This window comes from Brachyhypopomus gauderio, chromosome 9 (genome assembly GCF_052324685.1).
Source record: "Brachyhypopomus gauderio isolate BG-103 chromosome 9, BGAUD_0.2, whole genome shotgun sequence".
Classification (NCBI taxonomy): Eukaryota; Metazoa; Chordata; class Actinopteri; order Gymnotiformes; family Hypopomidae; genus Brachyhypopomus; species Brachyhypopomus gauderio.
The window spans coordinates 5,847,072-5,865,244 of record NC_135219.1 but is presented as its reverse complement, the minus strand read 5'-3'; the positions used below and the strand labels follow the sequence as shown (position 1 = coordinate 5,865,244).

Here is an 18,173-nt window from a genome sequence, read left to right as displayed (position 1 = left end):
AAAAAAAAGAAAGAAACGACAGCAAAAACCAACCCTACTTTTGGGTCATGAAAAACCTAAAAAAAATGACGAACGCTTTAGGTTATTGTTCACGACGGGCCTCCAGTGCACTAGGCGGCGCTAGTGCGGGGTAATTCGTTACCGCCTCAGTGCAGCCTGCGTTAAAACCGTTTTAACTTCTTCTCGGAAAGCTCCGGTCTGTTGCGCGGTACTAAAAGTGAAAGTGTACAAGTGTGAAATAGTGTCCGTGTGTTAATCTATAAGTGCGTGTGTTGTGTGGGGGTTGTGGGTGGTCGTAGTGCGGCGGGTGCTGGAGGTGACAGTAGCCACACGCAGTATGGAGGAGAACCGACCAACTAACCACGGGGCGTTTCAGACGTGAACACGTTTGTGTGTGTGTACTGTTTACTCGAGAGTGCAGAGTACTACCTGACCAGAGCCGTATAGAGCTCTGTACCTGGCAAACGTTTAACTCGTTGGGTTGGCTAGAATCCGAAAGAATAAGAAACTGAACCACAATAAATAATGAGTTCACTAGGTAGGACGGGTCTGATAGGACTGGGTGTTGGGGTGACTGTCAGCACTGGTCTGATCGCGTTTCTGATCATCAAAGAAGTGTTGAGGAGAAGGACCCGGCGCCTAGTACTGGACGTGGGCTCCGGTTCGTTTGGAGCGAGCGGGGCGGTTCTGGACGGACGGGTCCCTTTGACGCACGACGGCCGAGGTGAGGCTGGCACCCACACTGTCGCATGTAGCGTGGTTGTTCTTGCACTTTCGTTTGCTGCATCTCACGGTGTCTTGCGTTCACGTTTTTTCACATGAAATGGCCACATGAAATGGCAGGAATGTGATCAACCGCTTACAAAGTGGTAAAATAGAATAACAACATCATTTTTATTATTTTTAGAATATCAGACCACGTTGTTACCACGTGGTAACACCAGTTCTGTCCAGTTTTTCAAATTTACGACCTTAGTCGTAGATACCGCTCAAAGCTGAACTCGGATCAGTGTAGAGAGGGTGGGTGCGAGCGGCTCTTAACTAGTCACCATCACACCACCCCCATCACTGTGTGTGTGTGTGTGTGTGTGTGTGTAGACTCTGTGACCCTGGCAGCTGCACTGCGCAGCCTGACCCCTGAGCAGCACACAGAATTGAAGAACACCCTGGATGAAGTAATGATGAACGTGGCCACCCTTCGTCACGAAGTCGCCGAGCTTCGCACTGGTCTGAGAGGCATCGCCAGCACCATCATCGAGGACGTAAGGTGAGTGAGACGCTGCAGAGATATTGCTTGCGTACTCTCACATACTGAAACATTTCACAGTAACAACAGTCAGTTGAAACCAAAATCCTCAATCCACTCAAAATCATTACAGGCTGATTTAGTTTACATGAGCATCGTGATGGTAACTGATAATGTGTGTTAGTAGTGTGTAGGACCTCCTATGTACTCCTGACAACTGCAGTTAGGTATCCTTGGATATTGCGTGATGATTTTGTGACCCTCTAAGGATATGCCATCCCAGACCATCACTGACCCACTGCCAAACTGGTCATGCTGATGATGTTGCAACATTCGTCTTGGAGTCTCCAGACGTTCTCTTGTCTGTCACATGTGTTCAGTTTGAACCTGCTCTAATCTGCTGAAGATGAGGCATGAATGGTACATCTGCCAATCCTAGTGTTCTCTGGCCAGTGTTAGTCCAGCTGCGCGGTGCCGGATCCCACTAGAAGATGTTGGGCTCTCGTGCCCCCCTCATGGGGTTTGTTTGTGTCCGTGTGGTCAGGAACATGCACATCCGGAAGCTTGATCAAAGTCATTTTGTGGGACTCTCGCAGTGCTCCTCCTGTTCCTCCTCATACGGAGCAGTTTTTCTGGACCTGCTGCTGGGTTGATACATGTTTAATTGGGCTGTGACCTGGTATCTTCTCCATACTGTTGAGATTGTATTGGCAGACATAGCACCTGTTGTCACTTTCATTTGCACCAAAGCAATTGCTTATGCTTCCCAACCGGGCGGATTGAAACACCTGAAGTCATGGCCTGGTGGTTAGGGAACTGGTCTTGTGACCGGAGGGTCCTGGGTTCGATTCCCAGACTTGAGGCCATGACTGAGGTGCCCCTGAGCAAGGCCCTTAACCCTCAATTGCTCACGTATAAAAATGTAAGTCGCTCTGGATAAGGGCGTCTGCCAAATGCCATAAATGTAAATGTACATGAAGTTAGGCTGAATTAATGTTATTCTGTGCTAATTATTATTATGCAGTATACATTAATTACTAAAATGTATTACACTATTAAAACTCTTGTCACTCCCCCCCCCCTTCCTCTCTCTCTCTCTCTCTCTCTCTCTCTCTCTCTCTCTCTCTCTCTCTCTCTCTCTCTCTCTCTCTCTCTCTCTCTCTCTCTCTCTCTCTCTCTCTCTCTCTCTCTCTCTCTCTCTCTCTCTCTCTCTCTCTGGGTAGGAAGGGAGTGGAAGAGAGCCAGAAGTCTCGGCGGCGACGTCACTTCCTGCCGAGGGAGCGCTCAGACTCCCAGAGCTCCAGTTCCATCTACTTCACTGCTAGCAATGGGACAAGCAGCCGCTATGGCGACAGTGAAGCCGAGTATGTAACACTGTTAGTCTCTATGTTGACAAGCACAGCATGTCTGGGTATTGTAGTTCTGTAGGCCTTGAGCAGCAAGGGCTGGTTTAAATGGCATGTGTCTATGCCAATATTGGGCAACAGGTTTATACTGATTACGCTGTAGTTTGACAGTGAAACACTTTAATGAAAAAAATAGAAATATGTGTACCTCAGATAGTCGTGAAAGATTATATCATGAAGAATGCAGATAGGTGAGATTTAAAATCGCACTATCCAGTGTGTGTGTGTGTGTGTGTGCATTTTGGTTCTACTCTGACACAGGTACATGACCGCACACTCCAACGCTGAATCGGACTACACTGACCGTGAGACAGACCGTGACACAGATAGAGAGGGTGACAGAGATGAAGACGATGGCCAGGACACAGATGAGGAAGAGGAGCGAAGCTATGCAACAGTGCTCACACTCCGACAGGATGATTCACAGCCTGAGGAAGATGATGCAGACGATGAAGGAGCGATGGTGGCATCCGTGATGGAAGTGCTGAGTCCGGAGCTCGCACTACTACTGACGCAAAGCGACCTGTTGCACGCCGGGGATTCTCGGAAGAAGGCTGAAGGGTTCTGTCTGCTGAGGGAGAACAAGCCCCTGGTGGGTATGAGGAGAGCTATGGTCAGCACACATTGAGAGGGTTGCATCTCAGGTCAAATGAGAGGGTTAGGGATAGCACACAACTAAGGTTGAGTGAGAGGGTTATGGTTAGGGTCAGCACACAGCTCAGGTTGAGTGAGAGGTTAGGATTAGGGTCAGCACACAGTTCAGGTTAAGTGAGAGGGTTAGGGTCAGCACACAGCTCAGGTTAATTGAGAGGGTTAGGGTCAGCACACAGCTCAGGTTAATTGAGAGGGTTAGGGTCAGCACACAGTTCAGGTTAAGTGAGAGGGTTAGGGTCAGCACACAGCTCAGGTTAATTGAGAGGGTTAGGGTCAGCACACAGTTCAGGTTAAGTGAGAGGGTTAGGGTCAGCACACAGCTCAGGTTAATTGAGAGGGTTAGGGTCAGCACACAGTTCAGGTTAAGTGAGAGGGTTAGGGTCAGCACACAGTTCAGGTTAAGTGAGAGGGTTAGGGTCAGCACACAGCTCAGGTTAATTGAGAGGGTTAGGGTTAGGGACATCACACAGCTCAGGTTAAGTGAGAGGGTGAGGGTTCAATTTTAGATAATTTCTGTTGTAAAATGTTGATTCCACAGAGATCAGAAATGAAAAAAAAACATTTAAAAAATAAAGTAGGTTGCAAAGGTTGCAAAGCATGATGTTTGTAAAAGTGATTTTATGAAATGGTAATATTGAACACAGCAAGGTGATGTGCTTTATATAAAAATTTATGTTGCATAAACCATCTACTGTACTGTGTTCCTGCCTTAGAAATGTGTTTCAGTTGTTACTCTGACATTCGTTTAGTTGTTTGATAAGGAACTTAATGCAGCACTTATGATGTAGATGTCATGAGTGTGTGTGTGTGTGTGTTCAGTATAGTGACAGTGTGGAATTTCTGTGGAGACTGGCCCGAGCCTACAATGATATGTGTGAGACTGTTGAGGATAAGGAAGAGAGGCGGGGTTATATAGACCAAGGTAACCCACACACACACACACACACACACATACACACACACGCTTCAACACATTGTTGTACATACGTACACACTATTCAGACATATTTCACCAACCCTGCACTTCATAGACATTTCAGGAGTTTACTAACAAACATCACCTATATATATTCCAAAACTTTAATAACCTCAATAAGTTCATATACACACTTTGTAACAAAGCCATCCTACCCAGGACATGAACCCAGGTCCAACAGGAGGTAAACATGAGCTCTGACCACCAGACCAAAGAGCACCCATGTAACCTTCCTAATTGATAGTCTACACATTCATTTACAACTTATCGCTACTAAGGTAGCTGAAAAAACTGCTGACAAACCAGACTACATTCAAGACAGCTGTGCTGCTATGGCAACATGTTATTAACAAGCTTTTTTCATTTAAAACATTTCATTCATTCATTCATCATTTACTTTGTAACATCTGCACTTGGATTCAGTAAAATCTTTTGGTTCTGGCAAATCTGACCTTTGACCTTGCAGGGCAAGATGAGGCAGAGGCGGCGCTCCAGAGGAGTGGGCTGAACGCCGAGTGCCATAAGTGGTGAGCAACACACACACACAAAGACATGCATGCAGACACGCACAGTCACACACATGAAAGTACGTGCACACCTACACACACACACACACACACATTTTGTACAGTTTGTACGCACGCAGTAATACACATATATGTTGTGATTGTGTTGTGGAGCCCCTTGTTCAGCCCACAGTGCAGCTGTGTGTGTGTGTGTGTGTGTGTGTGTGTGTGTGTGTGTGTGTGTGTGAAACAAAAAGAACGAAAGAAAAGTTCTAAAAAATGCTTAGAGGAATTGGATAGGAGCAGGAGATCAGCTAGTTGCCAGCGGTGATCGGAGTGCGTAATCATGGCATTTGTAGTCCATGCTTAAAGAACATGACCATCTTCCTAGATTAACATTGTGATTTTATTCTAACAATTGGACTCTTACAGTTTTAATGTGTAATGACTGGTGCCCTCTGTCACGCGCACGCACTTTCTCTCTGACAGGTTTGCCATTCTGACCAGCCAGTCGTCTCAGTATGAGAGCATGCATGGTAAACTGAAGAGCTGTCATATCTTGAAGGTGAGAGCGTTGTGGTGACATCACCTCTCCAGACTCCCCAGACTCTCCAGAGCACAGCTGTACAGTGGTGCAGTCCAACCCAGTCAAGAACATTAAAGCTGTTGCAACAAACTGTAATTAAAAAGACTAAATGTTTTTTCTCTTAAGAACAGTTCTAAGATCAATTGATATTTTTTTCAAAAATGTTCAGAAAAAACAGAAAGAGCAAGACAGGATAAAAACGTAAAAACTCTGAAAGCCTGACTGTGAGCTTAATCTGCTGCAAATGGGGCTTTATTCTAGACCACGGTGCAGAATGGCTGATACAAGTGTGTGTTTCTACACTTAGACACACACTCGATGAAGGCTGGGGGTTTGGAAGCGCTGATTAAGTATCTGTGTTGGTGGTGGGTGTAATGTGTGACCCCATCACCTGGTCTTGTTCTCCAGGAACACCTAGACAGGGCTCTGGTCTTCCAGAATGATGATCCGCTCTGTTTCTACCTGCTGGGCCGCTGGTGCTTTGAGGTGCGCCTTACATCAACACTCACCCACACATGGCCCGGTGTCACACCCACACAGTCGCTATCACAGACCCAGTGTTACACCTACACACGGCCTCCATCACACACCCAGTATCACATCTACACATGGTTGCTATCACACACACTTCTCACTTTTGCTCTTGCCCTTTTTCACACCCCCACTCTTCCCCTCCACTCCACCCATAACCCTCCCAGGTGAGCAACCTGACCTGGATGGAGAAGAAGGCTGCAGCTGCCCTGTATGAGACTCCTCTCACCTCCACTCTAAACGAGGCACTGGAGAACTTCCTGAAGGTCATTCCAAAAGTCCTTTAGCCACGGGAGGGAAATAAGAGGATTATTAGTATTAGTAACACTATTATTACTATTATTATAGTAAAAATTGTATTTATTTTTACAATACTAACTACTACTATTATCAAAAAGTATTTAATTGATTGCTATCTTAATTTTTTTATTATTATGCTGGTCAGGCATTTGCTCAGAGTAGGAGTAGAATTGTTGATGTGAGATGAGGCCCACTTGGTTTTACTGTAATCTCAGTTACAAAAACTGATCCTAGATCAGCCCTCCTCTCCTGGTACCTAATGGAACTGTGGCATACAGTCTCTTTGATGTGAATGCTGTTTAAAGTGCTGTGTGTTTTTGGTTTTTGTGTTAAGGCTGAAGAGCTCAACCCAGGTTTTTCCAAAACTGTGAGGCTGTACATTGCCAAGGTAACAGATTTGCCAAAAATCACTTCATCTAACTGTTGGAAAAGCTAACATGCTGAGAAGAACTTCCAAAAAAGATATGTCAGTTATGTGTTGAGATTATTGTGGAGTTTTAAAAGCAGGGTATTATTGATGAAACCTTTAAACTAAACACCTTAAAGACTTCAACACACATCCTGTCTGTATATGTTAGACTCGCAAAATTAGTAACATTGAATATAATCCACCCATCATTTGTAATCTTTAACTTTATGTGGGTTTTCAGTGTCATAAAGAGCTGGGGAACCATTCTGAGGCCAGGAACTGGGCACAGTTGGCACTGAATATGCCTGCCAAGTGCCACCAGGTACAGCCTATGTTCCCAAATAATGCCTATCCTACCAGGGCTCTTCCCTCTCAGGTACAGCCTGCCTGAGTACAGTCCTCTTAGAGTTCTGGGCACTTGGGCCCTTTTCCTGTTTAGTTGTTGTTTGAGTCTCGTTATAGTTAGGCTTTAAATGTGCCCACACCTGATAAACAAGGCAAGAAATTGCATATTTCCATACTGTACCTGTAATGACAAAATCAGTTATATCTTGAGGATTTAGACCATATTTGCTGAAATAGCTAGTGCTCTGTAGAGGACACGTCCTAGTTCAAGCCCTACTATGCACCACAGGAAGGATGAAGTGGGGCTATTGGTGGATTTAAGAACATATTTAATTGAAGTATTCATACATGACACTAGAGATTAAGGAGTAGAATATAGTACATACTTTACACACAGAGGCTTGGTGAGTTTGACAATGGGACGCAGCAAAAACATTTGAATGTTTTATGATTTTGTTGCTAGACTTTTATAACATGCAGCCACAAGTGACAAGATCTCTGCCCCCCCCCCCCCCCCCCCCCGCAGGAGACTGGCCTCGCTATGCTGGAGGAGGAACTGCAGGTTTTGATTGACAGCGTAGTAGACCTGTCGCTCTGAGGCAGGGTCTAGTGAAGTCATGTGAGGAGAGGAGTGATTTATAGGAACAGTCTCCTGGAAGAATGTATACCTGCTTTATTTTAATTCTGCATTAGTGATGTAAACATATTCACTAGTCCTTCAGTCTTATGGAGATGAGATGCATGAATTCATGATCAGTCTAGGGGGGGGCAGTTCCTGAAGATCTACCACCCTGTAATTAGTTCCATTCCTAATCCAGGTCTTCAGTAACATCTGTGTAGAGGCAGGCGTGTTGGACCTGAACTCTACTATGCTATAGAACTCCTGGCCAGAGTTGGATATGTTTTATGCTGTGTTTATGTCTGGTGTTAAAATCAAACATTAGAAGTCAGTCCAAATTTACAAGTATAAAGGGGACCATCACTGATGTGTATTGGTGTGTTCAGTGTTATGAAGGAACTGTTTACTATCCAAGTTACAGAAGCATGAGTTAAATTATTAATTTTGTGTTGACAATATTTATTCATTTATTTTTAATACATATATTTTAATCTTACAGTAATTATTTTTGCAGTGTCAGGACAGGCATTCCAATGGTCGTGTGTACATAACATTTTATTGCACAGTTCAGTTAACCAATGATGACCTCTGAAACTTCTGACTCACAAAACCTGACAAATTAACTGATCATCTAACAAAATGATTTGTGGTTTGTTCTGAAACCTTTGGTAAAATATTCCAGATGCAAAATGTTTCTGCATACACCAAAAAGTAAAGTGCATATTCTTACAAGACCTTGGTATGGTCCATGTGGTTTTTTTATGAATACAACTCCCATCTGGTCTGTAAAAGCAGAATTATTGTACATTATTGTGACATGTTTATACTATTAAAAGAAAAAAGGTGAAAACTGCAGGTTAATTGCAAACAAAATAATGCTCTACCATTTTAATTTGAAAGTCTCAATCGCTGCACAGGTTCTATTTTTTTTTATTTTATATTTTTTAAGAAGCAACATTTTTATTTGTGACTATTTATGAACATTGTAACCAATAACAAATGTTAAATTTTATGTTTAATTAAAGTATTATATGCACAGGAGCATAGTTGAAAAGTCACCAAAAAGCAAGTAAAACAAGAAAAATACAAACAAACCCTTTCTTTCAACAAATATTAACCTAATAATTGAATCACATCATAAAGGAGTAATAAATGTATCCATCCCGAAGCACAACGATCTGTTGTTTTTACACTTAGCCTGCAGGTGGCACTACAGCAGTGTTGTGGATTACCAGAGCCATAGTTTGGTTTCCATTTTGTCTGCTCAGGTGTATCTGATCTTGGGACGTGAGAACCAGCCTCCATGTTAAATCATGAATTGTGATCCAGGTAGTGCTAAATGAGAAAGCCTGGTCTGTAGAAGCCTGTTCTGCTCTAGACTTAAATCGTGCTAAAACCCCCCAGTGATGACGTTCCCCTATACTGGGAAGGAAGTCAACACACCTCATCCTAGTGACAGTAACTAATGATGTTATCTGACATTTCAGAGAGAGAATATGAATGCAAGACCAGCCCCTCCTGACTCATTTAATGTAATGTAACTGGATACAGATGTAAAAAATAAATAAAGTGACCTTTGATCTGACATCTTTCCATCATTTGATTCAGACCAGAGGGGAAACTAATGGAAAGGAGCTGAGGTGTTTGTGTCATTGCTGGCTGCGTTTCCTACAGCCTGATCAGAACAAGTGAGAAGGCACAGTCCCAGAGTGACACTATAAACAAGCAGTCAGGTGAGCCACAGGTTCAGCAGGACACTACAGCCACACCGTGATATACATCCTTCTGAAAGACGACGGGCCCTTTCCTCCCAAGAAAGGTGGTGGGTGTGAACTGATGGTCACGAGTCTTGGTGTAGGCAGGACCGGGTCTCCTTTATGAATGGTGCCTGGTGTGCGTGCTCTAGGTCTCTCTCAGTCTTTAGCATCTCCAACTCCATCCGCGTTGATGGCGAACATAGCCTCTGCCTCAGGCAAGCAGGGGGAGTCGTAGATCTTACAGATTCGAGTCTCTCCTCGGCCCTTCCGCAAGTATAGCCTGAGAAAGAAGGATTGAAGAACAGTTAAATTTAATATTCAGCTTCATGGTCATCAAATAACTTTTCATATATAATGAGGTGACTGTAATGTGGTTGCATATATTGTCAGGTCGCTGTCAGATCAGAATCTTACCTGGTCGTTGAGGCATGTGCTAAGATGTTTCCTCCAATGGGTTTCTTGGGGTCTGCAGAAAACATGGCAGCCCCATCCACCTGAGCTACAACCTGATTGGTGATTACAACAGCCACGCCAAACTAGAGACAAGAAAACACACTAATCTTTCAGTTTCAAATCTAGATCACGGTCAGTCATCTCAGGAGATTCACATGCTTAGAATGGTGTCTCAAGTGCAGGTTTTTAAGAAAAGAAAGTGTGTTTGAAGAGAGTTGGTTAGTGGCCTTGTCATCAAGTGTGGTTCTCAGCATGTTGGCTAGCAGGTCAACAGCAGGACGTCGGCACGTGCGGGTCTCACCTCATCAGCAAGACGCAGCAGCATGCGGAGGAAGCGGCCGAGGTGGCACTGGCGGGCTGACAGTTCCCCTCTTCCGGAATAATCTGTCCTGTACAGGGCAGTGGCGCTGTCCACTATGAGCAGAGCATACCTGAGAGAGGGGGAGGATTATCAGAGCCAAGTTCAGATTCAGCAGCTCTATGTATAAAATGTAGATTTTACACGTGTGTAAACTTGAATTCTGCAACACAGCACAATTTTCACCTGGCAGCATCTGTACGTGCGCTCACGAGTGTGGTTTACCTGGACTCTGCCATCATAGCCGACGCCTGGTACAGCAGCTGTGTCTGATGGTCTGTGTTGAAGGCCCGAGCATAAGCGACGTTATCCAGAACGTCAGATCCCACCAGCCCATACCTAGAACATGGCAAGCACTCTCGCTCAACTCCCTGCTCCTTAGAGTCCTACCAGATATGCAGCCTACACAGGCCTCCGTCACTTACAAGCACATGTCCAAAAACAACCGCCAATACTAAACAAAGCTTATTGACCACTATTTGATGAATAAATGTAATAAACCATAAAGTACTGAGTGCAGTCAAGACTGTTAAGTAAAATCCTGTCAACTTCCACGATTGATTGTGTTGAATCTCCCAATCAGTGTTCCCTGGTGTCGGTGTTCTGTGTTCACCTCTCAGCTACCGCCAGAAGTCTCTCAGGCCGGAAAGTGCCCTCTGTGTCAATATACATGGCTTTGCCCTCCCCTCCTCCCTGGTCAATGGGCAACTGGCAGGTGACCGCCAAAGTGTGGCACAACTGTGTCTTTCCTGTGCGGAACTCCCCAAACATCTCTGTGATGGAGCCTGTCTCAATACCACCTACAGAGAGGAGGAAAGGTGTCTCAGATGCAGTTACAAGATTCAGTGGAACTGAAAATAATAACATTTACATTAATTTACATAGGCTATCTAATCCATCAGGTGAGGCTTCACCCAGTCATTGAAAGCAAAACTGTATGCAGTTTTCCATTTTGCTGTTACACCACAAAACCCCCACTCCAGCTACACTCCAGGTAATTTATCCTGTAGACCTCTCACCTTGCAGAAGCTTGTCCAGCTCTTTAGAGCCTGTGGTGATCTGGATGATCTCAGCTCTGCGCTGGTGGAACTCTGTTGCCGTTGTGAACCCCATGGGAACCAACTTAGCTGCCTCCCCCTGCACAGAAACAGAATGAGCAGAAGGACTTGCAGGACTCATTTCAGACCATATACTCTGGCTGGCTTTTTAGAACTGCTGTAGAGAGCCAACTTGAGAATGACTGTCAACAGCCAGCTAGCATGAGAATGGCATCACTGTCAGCATCTATAGTGAGAGTGACATCACAATTAACAGCGAACAGCGTACTAATCTGCAAAATCTAATCCAGCAGTTTCAAAGCTATCAAGTGTTTTAGTTCACAAGGTTTGTTAATTCTTATTTTGTAGATATACATGAATGCATCTACACTTTGTTAAATAAATGCAAGTAATATTTCACGATTTATAATTACGTGACATAAGGAGGCTTTGGGTTGTAAAGACTCGGCCATGGTGGTTTGGACAGTGCTTGGTAGCATCTGTGAGATCCTGATCTTCATGCTCACCAGAATCTTATCAGCCTTCGCCTCACTGATGCCCTTGATGTTGAGGAGCTCTTTTTTGGGTGCGTAGGCCACAGCTTCAATGGTGTGGAAACCTGCTTCCTCCAGCTTCTTCAGGTCACTGCCACTTATACCACACTGCTGCACGCACACACGCAAACCAGATCTTTTAGTGCACATAAAGGCACTGGGTCTGGGATTACATGAGTGCTTTTCAAAACCATATATGCGTGTGATCACAAAGTGTTTGAAAAGTGAGCAGAACAGCAATGGTCAGTGAACAAAACCAACCACAGAGCAACAGTGTCAGTTAGTGGAACTAACCATAGGGCGGAGTACTGTACAGTCCAGGGATGCATATTAGGACTGTGTAGCAACTTTTGCATCGTGACAAAAGTAAACAGTACATTGGTCTACTTTTAACTGGCGAGTGCGTTATCGGTAGTGCTGTACCTCCAGGCGAGTCAGAGGCTGTGGTCCAAAACTCTCCTCCTCCTCGACTTCTGTCTCTACCTCCACTCGACTCGCACTTCTCATCGCCATCCCGACAACCTGGATTGTACCGTTGGACGCGGTGCACACGTACCTTTACAATCAGTGAAACAACTTCTACTTAATAGCTTAATTACATCCTTACACTCTGGACTAATATGATAGAATGAACATTTCTTCCATGGAGACACCTATTTTTAAGCGTTGCAAACGTAAACCTCAAAATATTGTGCAATTTTATGACGATTATGAGGCCTGATAATTTAGCCAACGTTAGCTATGTATTGGTCGAAATTGATATGTCGTTAGCTGAGGTTTCAAGCCAAGCTAAATTAGTAATGGAAAAATATAACATATTCTGCAATCCTCTTTACATCAGCTATAGATGGAATAACGTCAACCAGCTAACTATTAATTAGTGTGGTAGGGCATTTAGCTAGCTAATGTTAGCTAACCCATCTAACCTCTACCTACATGCCATGTCAACACTATTGTAATAAGTGCCTTACGGTTTAGATATCAACTTCAGCTAGTCACGTATTGTGTTTATCTGCCAAATCAGACAGAAAAAGGACTTACACAACAAATACAGCGAATCAAGACTTGTGCTAGCTGCCCCCTTCACTAACTAGATCTTAGCCTTGTGTCTCAGTAACGCTAGCTGGACTAACTAACCGCGAGCTTAGCTACGTTAGTTCACAAGAAACCAGCACATTCGGGCTCGTAAGTTGGCTAGACGCCGATATATTTATACTTTCTAGCACATCGAAATACCACAGTGATCTAAATTCGCCTTTATAATATCATTACTGAATTGAAATAGTTATAGTATTTTGAGTTGTATCAACGCGAATATCTTTAACGTCGCACGTACCTCCACCAAAACAACTCAACCCACAGTTCGTTTTCCCGCTCGATGACGTCAGACCACGTAGTCTGACGAGCTCGTTTAAGCCTGGTTTACTTTCGCGAGTGACTGTAGCGCGCGGCCCCGCCCACCTCGCGCGACCCTGCGCGAGCGGTGTAGTATGGAAGAAAAATAGTTCCATCGGATTTTGAATTCGTATTTGAAGCACTGAATTTGTTTGCCCTTGAATTTGAAGCTCTGAATTTTTTTTGCACTGAAATTATGCATCTGAATTTTGTTGCCTTTGAATTTAATGCTTATTAAAATACAATGAAAAAAAATTCGAGCGTTAAAAAATTCAAAAGATTTTTTTTCAAGTTGCTCGAATTCGATTGGTCAAATTTGGCTCACAAAATACGCGTGCAAAATTTCGCGTGCTAAAATACGAGTTCAAAGATATTCAGAGTAAACATCCGGGACACAAAGGATGAGCAATCGATTCAAGACTCCAATCGAACCAAATCCAACCAATCACGCTCCACTGGTCACGGCGCTGTTTGAAGCCACAGGCGGAGAGAGAAAGTGAGTTATGTCGGCGCACGGGATCGGCTCCTCTTCGGTGAGTGTATTTACTCCTTTATTTGTCTATTGTGGTGTTTTTAAGATTCAGTAAGATACAGTAAACGACGTGTTGCACATCAGAGGTTTGCGCTGGACTGATCTTTTTTTAACTCGCTATGTAATCAACATAGCTGCGTATGTGTGTGTCCGTCAGTCCACACTGTGCTTTATGATATTATATTTATCATAAAATCATTACATTCGTTTATTACTTCCTTACCAGTCGAGTAGTTTACAGCTGTTTTCAACTGTCTCCGTGGGGTAATGGTTAGTGACGAGAGCTTCGGACAAAACGGGCCTGACGAGCGATTTGTTTTTTTAAATTATTATTATATGTATAAAATCTTTCTCTCTGAGTTTACTTTTGGATAAGGAATTTATTTTTTCATTTTCTCTTCTGTTTATTACTCTAAACAGGTAGTTGGACGTGTCACAAGACAGATCAAGCAGTTAATGCCCGGTTCACACTACACGATTTTAGGCTGGTTTTTCAGTCGCCGACTGATCGGCGACAGAAACTGTGGTCGGAGGCTAATCGGCGATCACTCGTGTGAACTGCTGAAAGACGCTCGCCGAGCCGTCGCCGACTCGTCGCAGACGACCGGCAGATATCTAGCATGTTTAATATCTAGCAGTCGGCGACTGAGAGTCGGCAGCAGCGTCTAGCTACAGCCAATGGGAACGCGGAGAGAGAACCGCGGCACCGCTGAAGATATCTCTGAAGAATGTAAAAAACTTTCAAGAATGCTTTCAAAACAGTAACCCAGCAAACACACAAACTCCTCACCTTTCTTACAACTTTACTACAACACTGTGTTTAAGTTATTGTGACAGCACTGGAGAAATAGTGCGATTGATTATATATATGTTCACTGCAACGGAGAGATGAAATAATTCTGGCAACTTGGGACTATGGAGTGTTTAAACGGTAAAAAAAATAATAACGAAAATGTGGAGTACATGTACATTGTTTTTTTCTTCTATGTGGTGTTGCTGGTTCTCGCGAGAGTTTCGTTTTCGTGTTCTCGTGTTTTTGGACGGCAGCCAGATGAGTCGGCGATTCCCCAGTCGTGTAATTCGTGAGCCCGCGTCGCCGATCAGTCATGTAGTGTGAAAGCCACAACAACTGACAGACTCGCGATTACAGCACGACCAGTCGTGTAGTGCGAACGGCACAAAAACCTGGCGACTGAAAAGTCGTGTAGTGTGGCATTAGACGAGGGATTAAAGAATCCCCAATGTGGACAGTGCTCACTCGACGACCTGACAGTGGCCTTGCTTTTTCCAAAAGAGGCAGAAGGGAATTTGACTAACTCATTTTTGAAAACTTCAACTCTTAATAAAATGAAAGTGAGTCAAGCATGAGTTTTAATTAGTTTTATTTTCTGTGGTGTATAATTTTTACCTTTATGTCAAACATCAGAATAACAAAATTGGGCAATCAAACAACTTTTGATTGTATCCATTTACTGCAATGTCTCCTACTCTGTAAATAATTAAAAAAATTAATGAAGCTGCATCTCAGTTTTTTATTGTTTTTTTTATTACTCAAACTAAAACTGATGACAAAATTTGCCATTAATTTTTCATTCATATGGTCTTAACTTTGTAAAGATGTTATTTTATTCCAATTCTCAGACCAGTTGTTTCAAATAGACAGGAAATTCTCACAAAACTGGACAGCTGAAATGTAAAGATCACAGCCAGAGGACTGGGATGCAGCTCCTGGGTTAACTGCATCTCTCAAAGCTGTCATCTGTTCATCTGTCAGTGGGCATTCTGTGTGTGGTACAATGATATTTGAGTGGTCATCAATGGGAAGTCCAGTGTTGTCCCACTCAATATTGGGAATCTCCATTCCCTACAAATAAGTTGTATACACTTATGTGGATAAAATAGCCACTTCCAAACTTTATACATAAACCACACTATTTGTTAAAATCATATTACACTTGCATGTACCTCTGTGCTATCTGCTGCAGGAATTGGGTGATGTGAATGACCCAGCACCCACAGTTGATTAGGGGTCATGTGGCTCTCTGTTCTTATTGGATGATTGTCCCAACCACTACAAAAAGTATCTAGGTCTTCCTGCAGGCATGGTAGGAACACATAGTGGCAACAGAAGATGTGTGTGATGTTGGAAATGCTGAGCCCTCTCCTTCAAGGTAATGGAGAACATCATAGTAGATGCTTGTTACAGCTACCCATAGATCTCACCACAACCTTTCAATCCTGGAATATGATCAAACTGAAATACCTTGTATTAAAAAAACAAAACAACTTGCACTCAAGTTCTGAAACTTCCACTTCAAAAAAGGGCGTCGCCCCCTCAGGCGAGGTGTCCCGCCCCCTCAATTTAAATAATAAGACCCATTTATTTTACTATTGCTACTGCCCCCTTGCCCGCTTAACAATCGTCACACGCCGCCACCCCCACTGTATATGTCCTGGCGCCGGTCCAGTATATATATAAATGAATAAAAAATATTAATTATAACAAATCGCTCGTCAGTCGCGGGTATCAAACCCAGGCCCGGTTTGTCCGAACCTCTCGTCACTAACCATTACCCCACGGAGAGTTAAAAACAGTTGTAAACTACTCGACTGGTAAGGAAATAATAAACGAATGTAATGATTTTATGATAAATATAATATCATAAAGCACAGTGTGGACTGACGGACACACACATACGCAGCTATGTTGATTACATAGCGAGTTAAAAAAAGATCAGTCCAGCGCAAACCTCTGATGTGCAACACGTCGTTTACTGTATCTTACTGAATCTTAAAAACACCACAATAGACAAATAAAGGAGTAAATACACTCACCGAAGAGGAGCCGATCCCGTGCGCCGACATAACTCACTTTCTCTCTCCGCCTGTGGCTTCAAACAGCGCCGTGACCAGTGGAGCGTGATTGGTTGGATTTGGTTCGATTGGAGTCTTGAATCGATTGCTCATCCTTTGTGTCCCGGATGTTTACTCTGAATATCTTTGAACTCGTATTTTAGCACGCGAAATTTTGCACGCGTATTTTGTGAGCCAAATTTGACCAATCGAATTCGAGCAACTTGAAAAAAAATCTTTTGAATTTTTTAACGCTCGAATTTTTTTTCATTGTATTTTAATAAGCATTAAATTCAAAGGCAACAAAATTCAGATGCATAATTTCAGTGCAAAAAAAATTCAGAGCTTCAAATTCAAGGGCAAACAAATTCAGTGCTTCAAATACGAATTCAAAATCCGATGGAACTATTTTTCTTCCATAGTGTAGACGTTTATACTTTCGCGAACGTCGCTGCAGTGTTCTCCGAAACGATAGGTGGCGATAGGTGGCAGTGGAGAATAAAAAACCCCTGCAAAACCGGTGAAAGAACATTTTACCTGACCAGAGACCGTATATATACACCAGGCATCAAACATAAATATGACTTTGAAATGTTGTCCGAAACTATATGTGGTAGTATAAAGAAACACCCCTCAAAAAAAAGGGAATGAACATTTACCTGACGCATTTTAATGTTGCTTTGTGTTTCAGGTTTGAAAAGTGCTGGAATTTAGGCTAAAGTACATTAAAATGTTGAAATTACGTTAACAAATACGAGCCTCTTGTAATTCCAGGACGAAACATGAGAGAACGTGAAGACGTTAAGATTGGGCGTTTTGAAAATAAACAACCATTAAATAATGTGATAAAAAAGCGAATTATTTCGATTCATTTCGAGTATATGTATAAATATTTAAATTAATTAAGTTTAACGTGCTGGGAAATATTGAAATGGACCTTTAAAGTGACGTACAAGTGCTTTAATTCCACCTTGTATAGGTGTATGAACCCGGCAAACATGACTTTGTCCATCGCGCTGAAGCGCGGCGCGCGCGCGAAGTTACAAAATTCGAGAGGTGCACGACCTCGCGCCGCGACAGCGCGCGAGGCCCTCGCGCACGGGCGGAGCCACAGCGATTACGTCATTTTCGCCGCGCGGACCCTCGCGCCGCTCGCGGCGCGTCGAGTATAAAGCCTGGTTTATACTCGACGCGCCGCGAGCGGCGCGAGGGTCCGCGCGGCGAAAATGACGTAATCGCGGAGGCTCCGCCCGTGCGCGAGGGCATCGCGCGCTGTCGCGGCGCGAGGTCGTGCACCTCCCGAATTTTGTAACTTCGCGCGCGCGCCGCGCTTCAGCGCGATCAACAAAGTCATGTTTGCAGAGTTCATACACCTATACAAGGTGGAATTAAAGCACTTGTACGGCACTTTCAAGGCCCATTTAAATATTTTCCAGCACGATAAACATAATTAAGTTAAATATTAATATATATACTCGAAATAATTCGCTTTTTATCACATTATTTAATGGTTGTTTATTTTCAAAACGCCCAATCTTAACGTCTTCACGTTCTCTCATGTTTCGTCCTGGAATTACAAGAGGCTCGTATTTGTTAACGTAATTTCAACATTTTAATGTACTTTAGCCTAAATTCCACCACTTTTCAAACCTGAAA

The 18,173-nt window shown here is 43.5% G+C and overlaps 2 protein-coding genes and 2 long non-coding RNA genes across 7 annotated transcripts; 2 read left to right on the top strand and 2 right to left on the bottom strand.

Annotated features, from left to right (window-relative positions):
* The first annotated feature begins 126 nt into the window (after nucleotides 1–126).
* rmdn3 (regulator of microtubule dynamics 3) lies at nucleotides 127–8,752 on the top strand. The gene is made up of 12 exons (XM_077016625.1): nucleotides 127–724; nucleotides 1,099–1,267; nucleotides 2,470–2,610; nucleotides 2,914–3,244; nucleotides 4,126–4,228; nucleotides 4,749–4,809; nucleotides 5,278–5,353; nucleotides 5,783–5,860; nucleotides 6,073–6,171; nucleotides 6,540–6,593; nucleotides 6,856–6,936; nucleotides 7,486–8,752. Exons 1-12 carry the CDS (start codon nucleotides 526–528, stop codon nucleotides 7,555–7,557), a joined length of 1,464 nt encoding a protein of 487 aa, XP_076872740.1. The 5' UTR covers nucleotides 127–525; the 3' UTR covers nucleotides 7,558–8,752.
* rad51 (RAD51 recombinase) lies at nucleotides 8,100–13,154 on the bottom strand. Of its 4 annotated transcripts, none has more exons than XM_077016629.1 (9): nucleotides 13,074–13,154; nucleotides 12,161–12,259; nucleotides 11,711–11,848; nucleotides 11,166–11,283; nucleotides 10,760–10,946; nucleotides 10,372–10,485; nucleotides 10,090–10,219; nucleotides 9,750–9,871; nucleotides 8,100–9,615 (listed from the first exon to the last, which is right to left on the bottom strand). In XM_077016629.1, the coding sequence occupies exons 2-9, from the start codon at nucleotides 12,248–12,250 to the stop codon at nucleotides 9,492–9,494; spliced, it is 1,023 nt and encodes a 340-aa protein (XP_076872744.1). In that variant the 5' UTR covers nucleotides 12,251–12,259; nucleotides 13,074–13,154; the 3' UTR covers nucleotides 8,100–9,491. The 4 variants fall into 4 exon arrangements, with proteins under 4 accessions (XP_076872744.1, XP_076872742.1, XP_076872745.1 ...); XM_077016627.1 differs by having other exon boundaries at nucleotides 12,161–12,293; nucleotides 13,074–13,148; XM_077016630.1 differs by lacking the exon at nucleotides 13,074–13,154 and adding an exon at nucleotides 12,779–13,066.
* Nucleotides 13,155–13,239: 85 nt separating this feature from the next.
* On the top strand, nucleotides 13,240–15,186 carry LOC143522777 (uncharacterized). The gene is made up of 2 exons (XR_013133136.1): nucleotides 13,240–13,665; nucleotides 14,085–15,186. It is a non-coding gene; the product is annotated as an uncharacterized LOC143522777 (long non-coding RNA).
* Nucleotides 14,721–16,181, bottom strand: LOC143522778 (uncharacterized). The gene is made up of 2 exons (XR_013133137.1): nucleotides 15,630–16,181; nucleotides 14,721–15,528 (listed from the first exon to the last, which is right to left on the bottom strand). It is a non-coding gene; the product is annotated as an uncharacterized LOC143522778 (long non-coding RNA).
* Nucleotides 16,182–18,173: the final 1,992 nt, after the last annotated feature.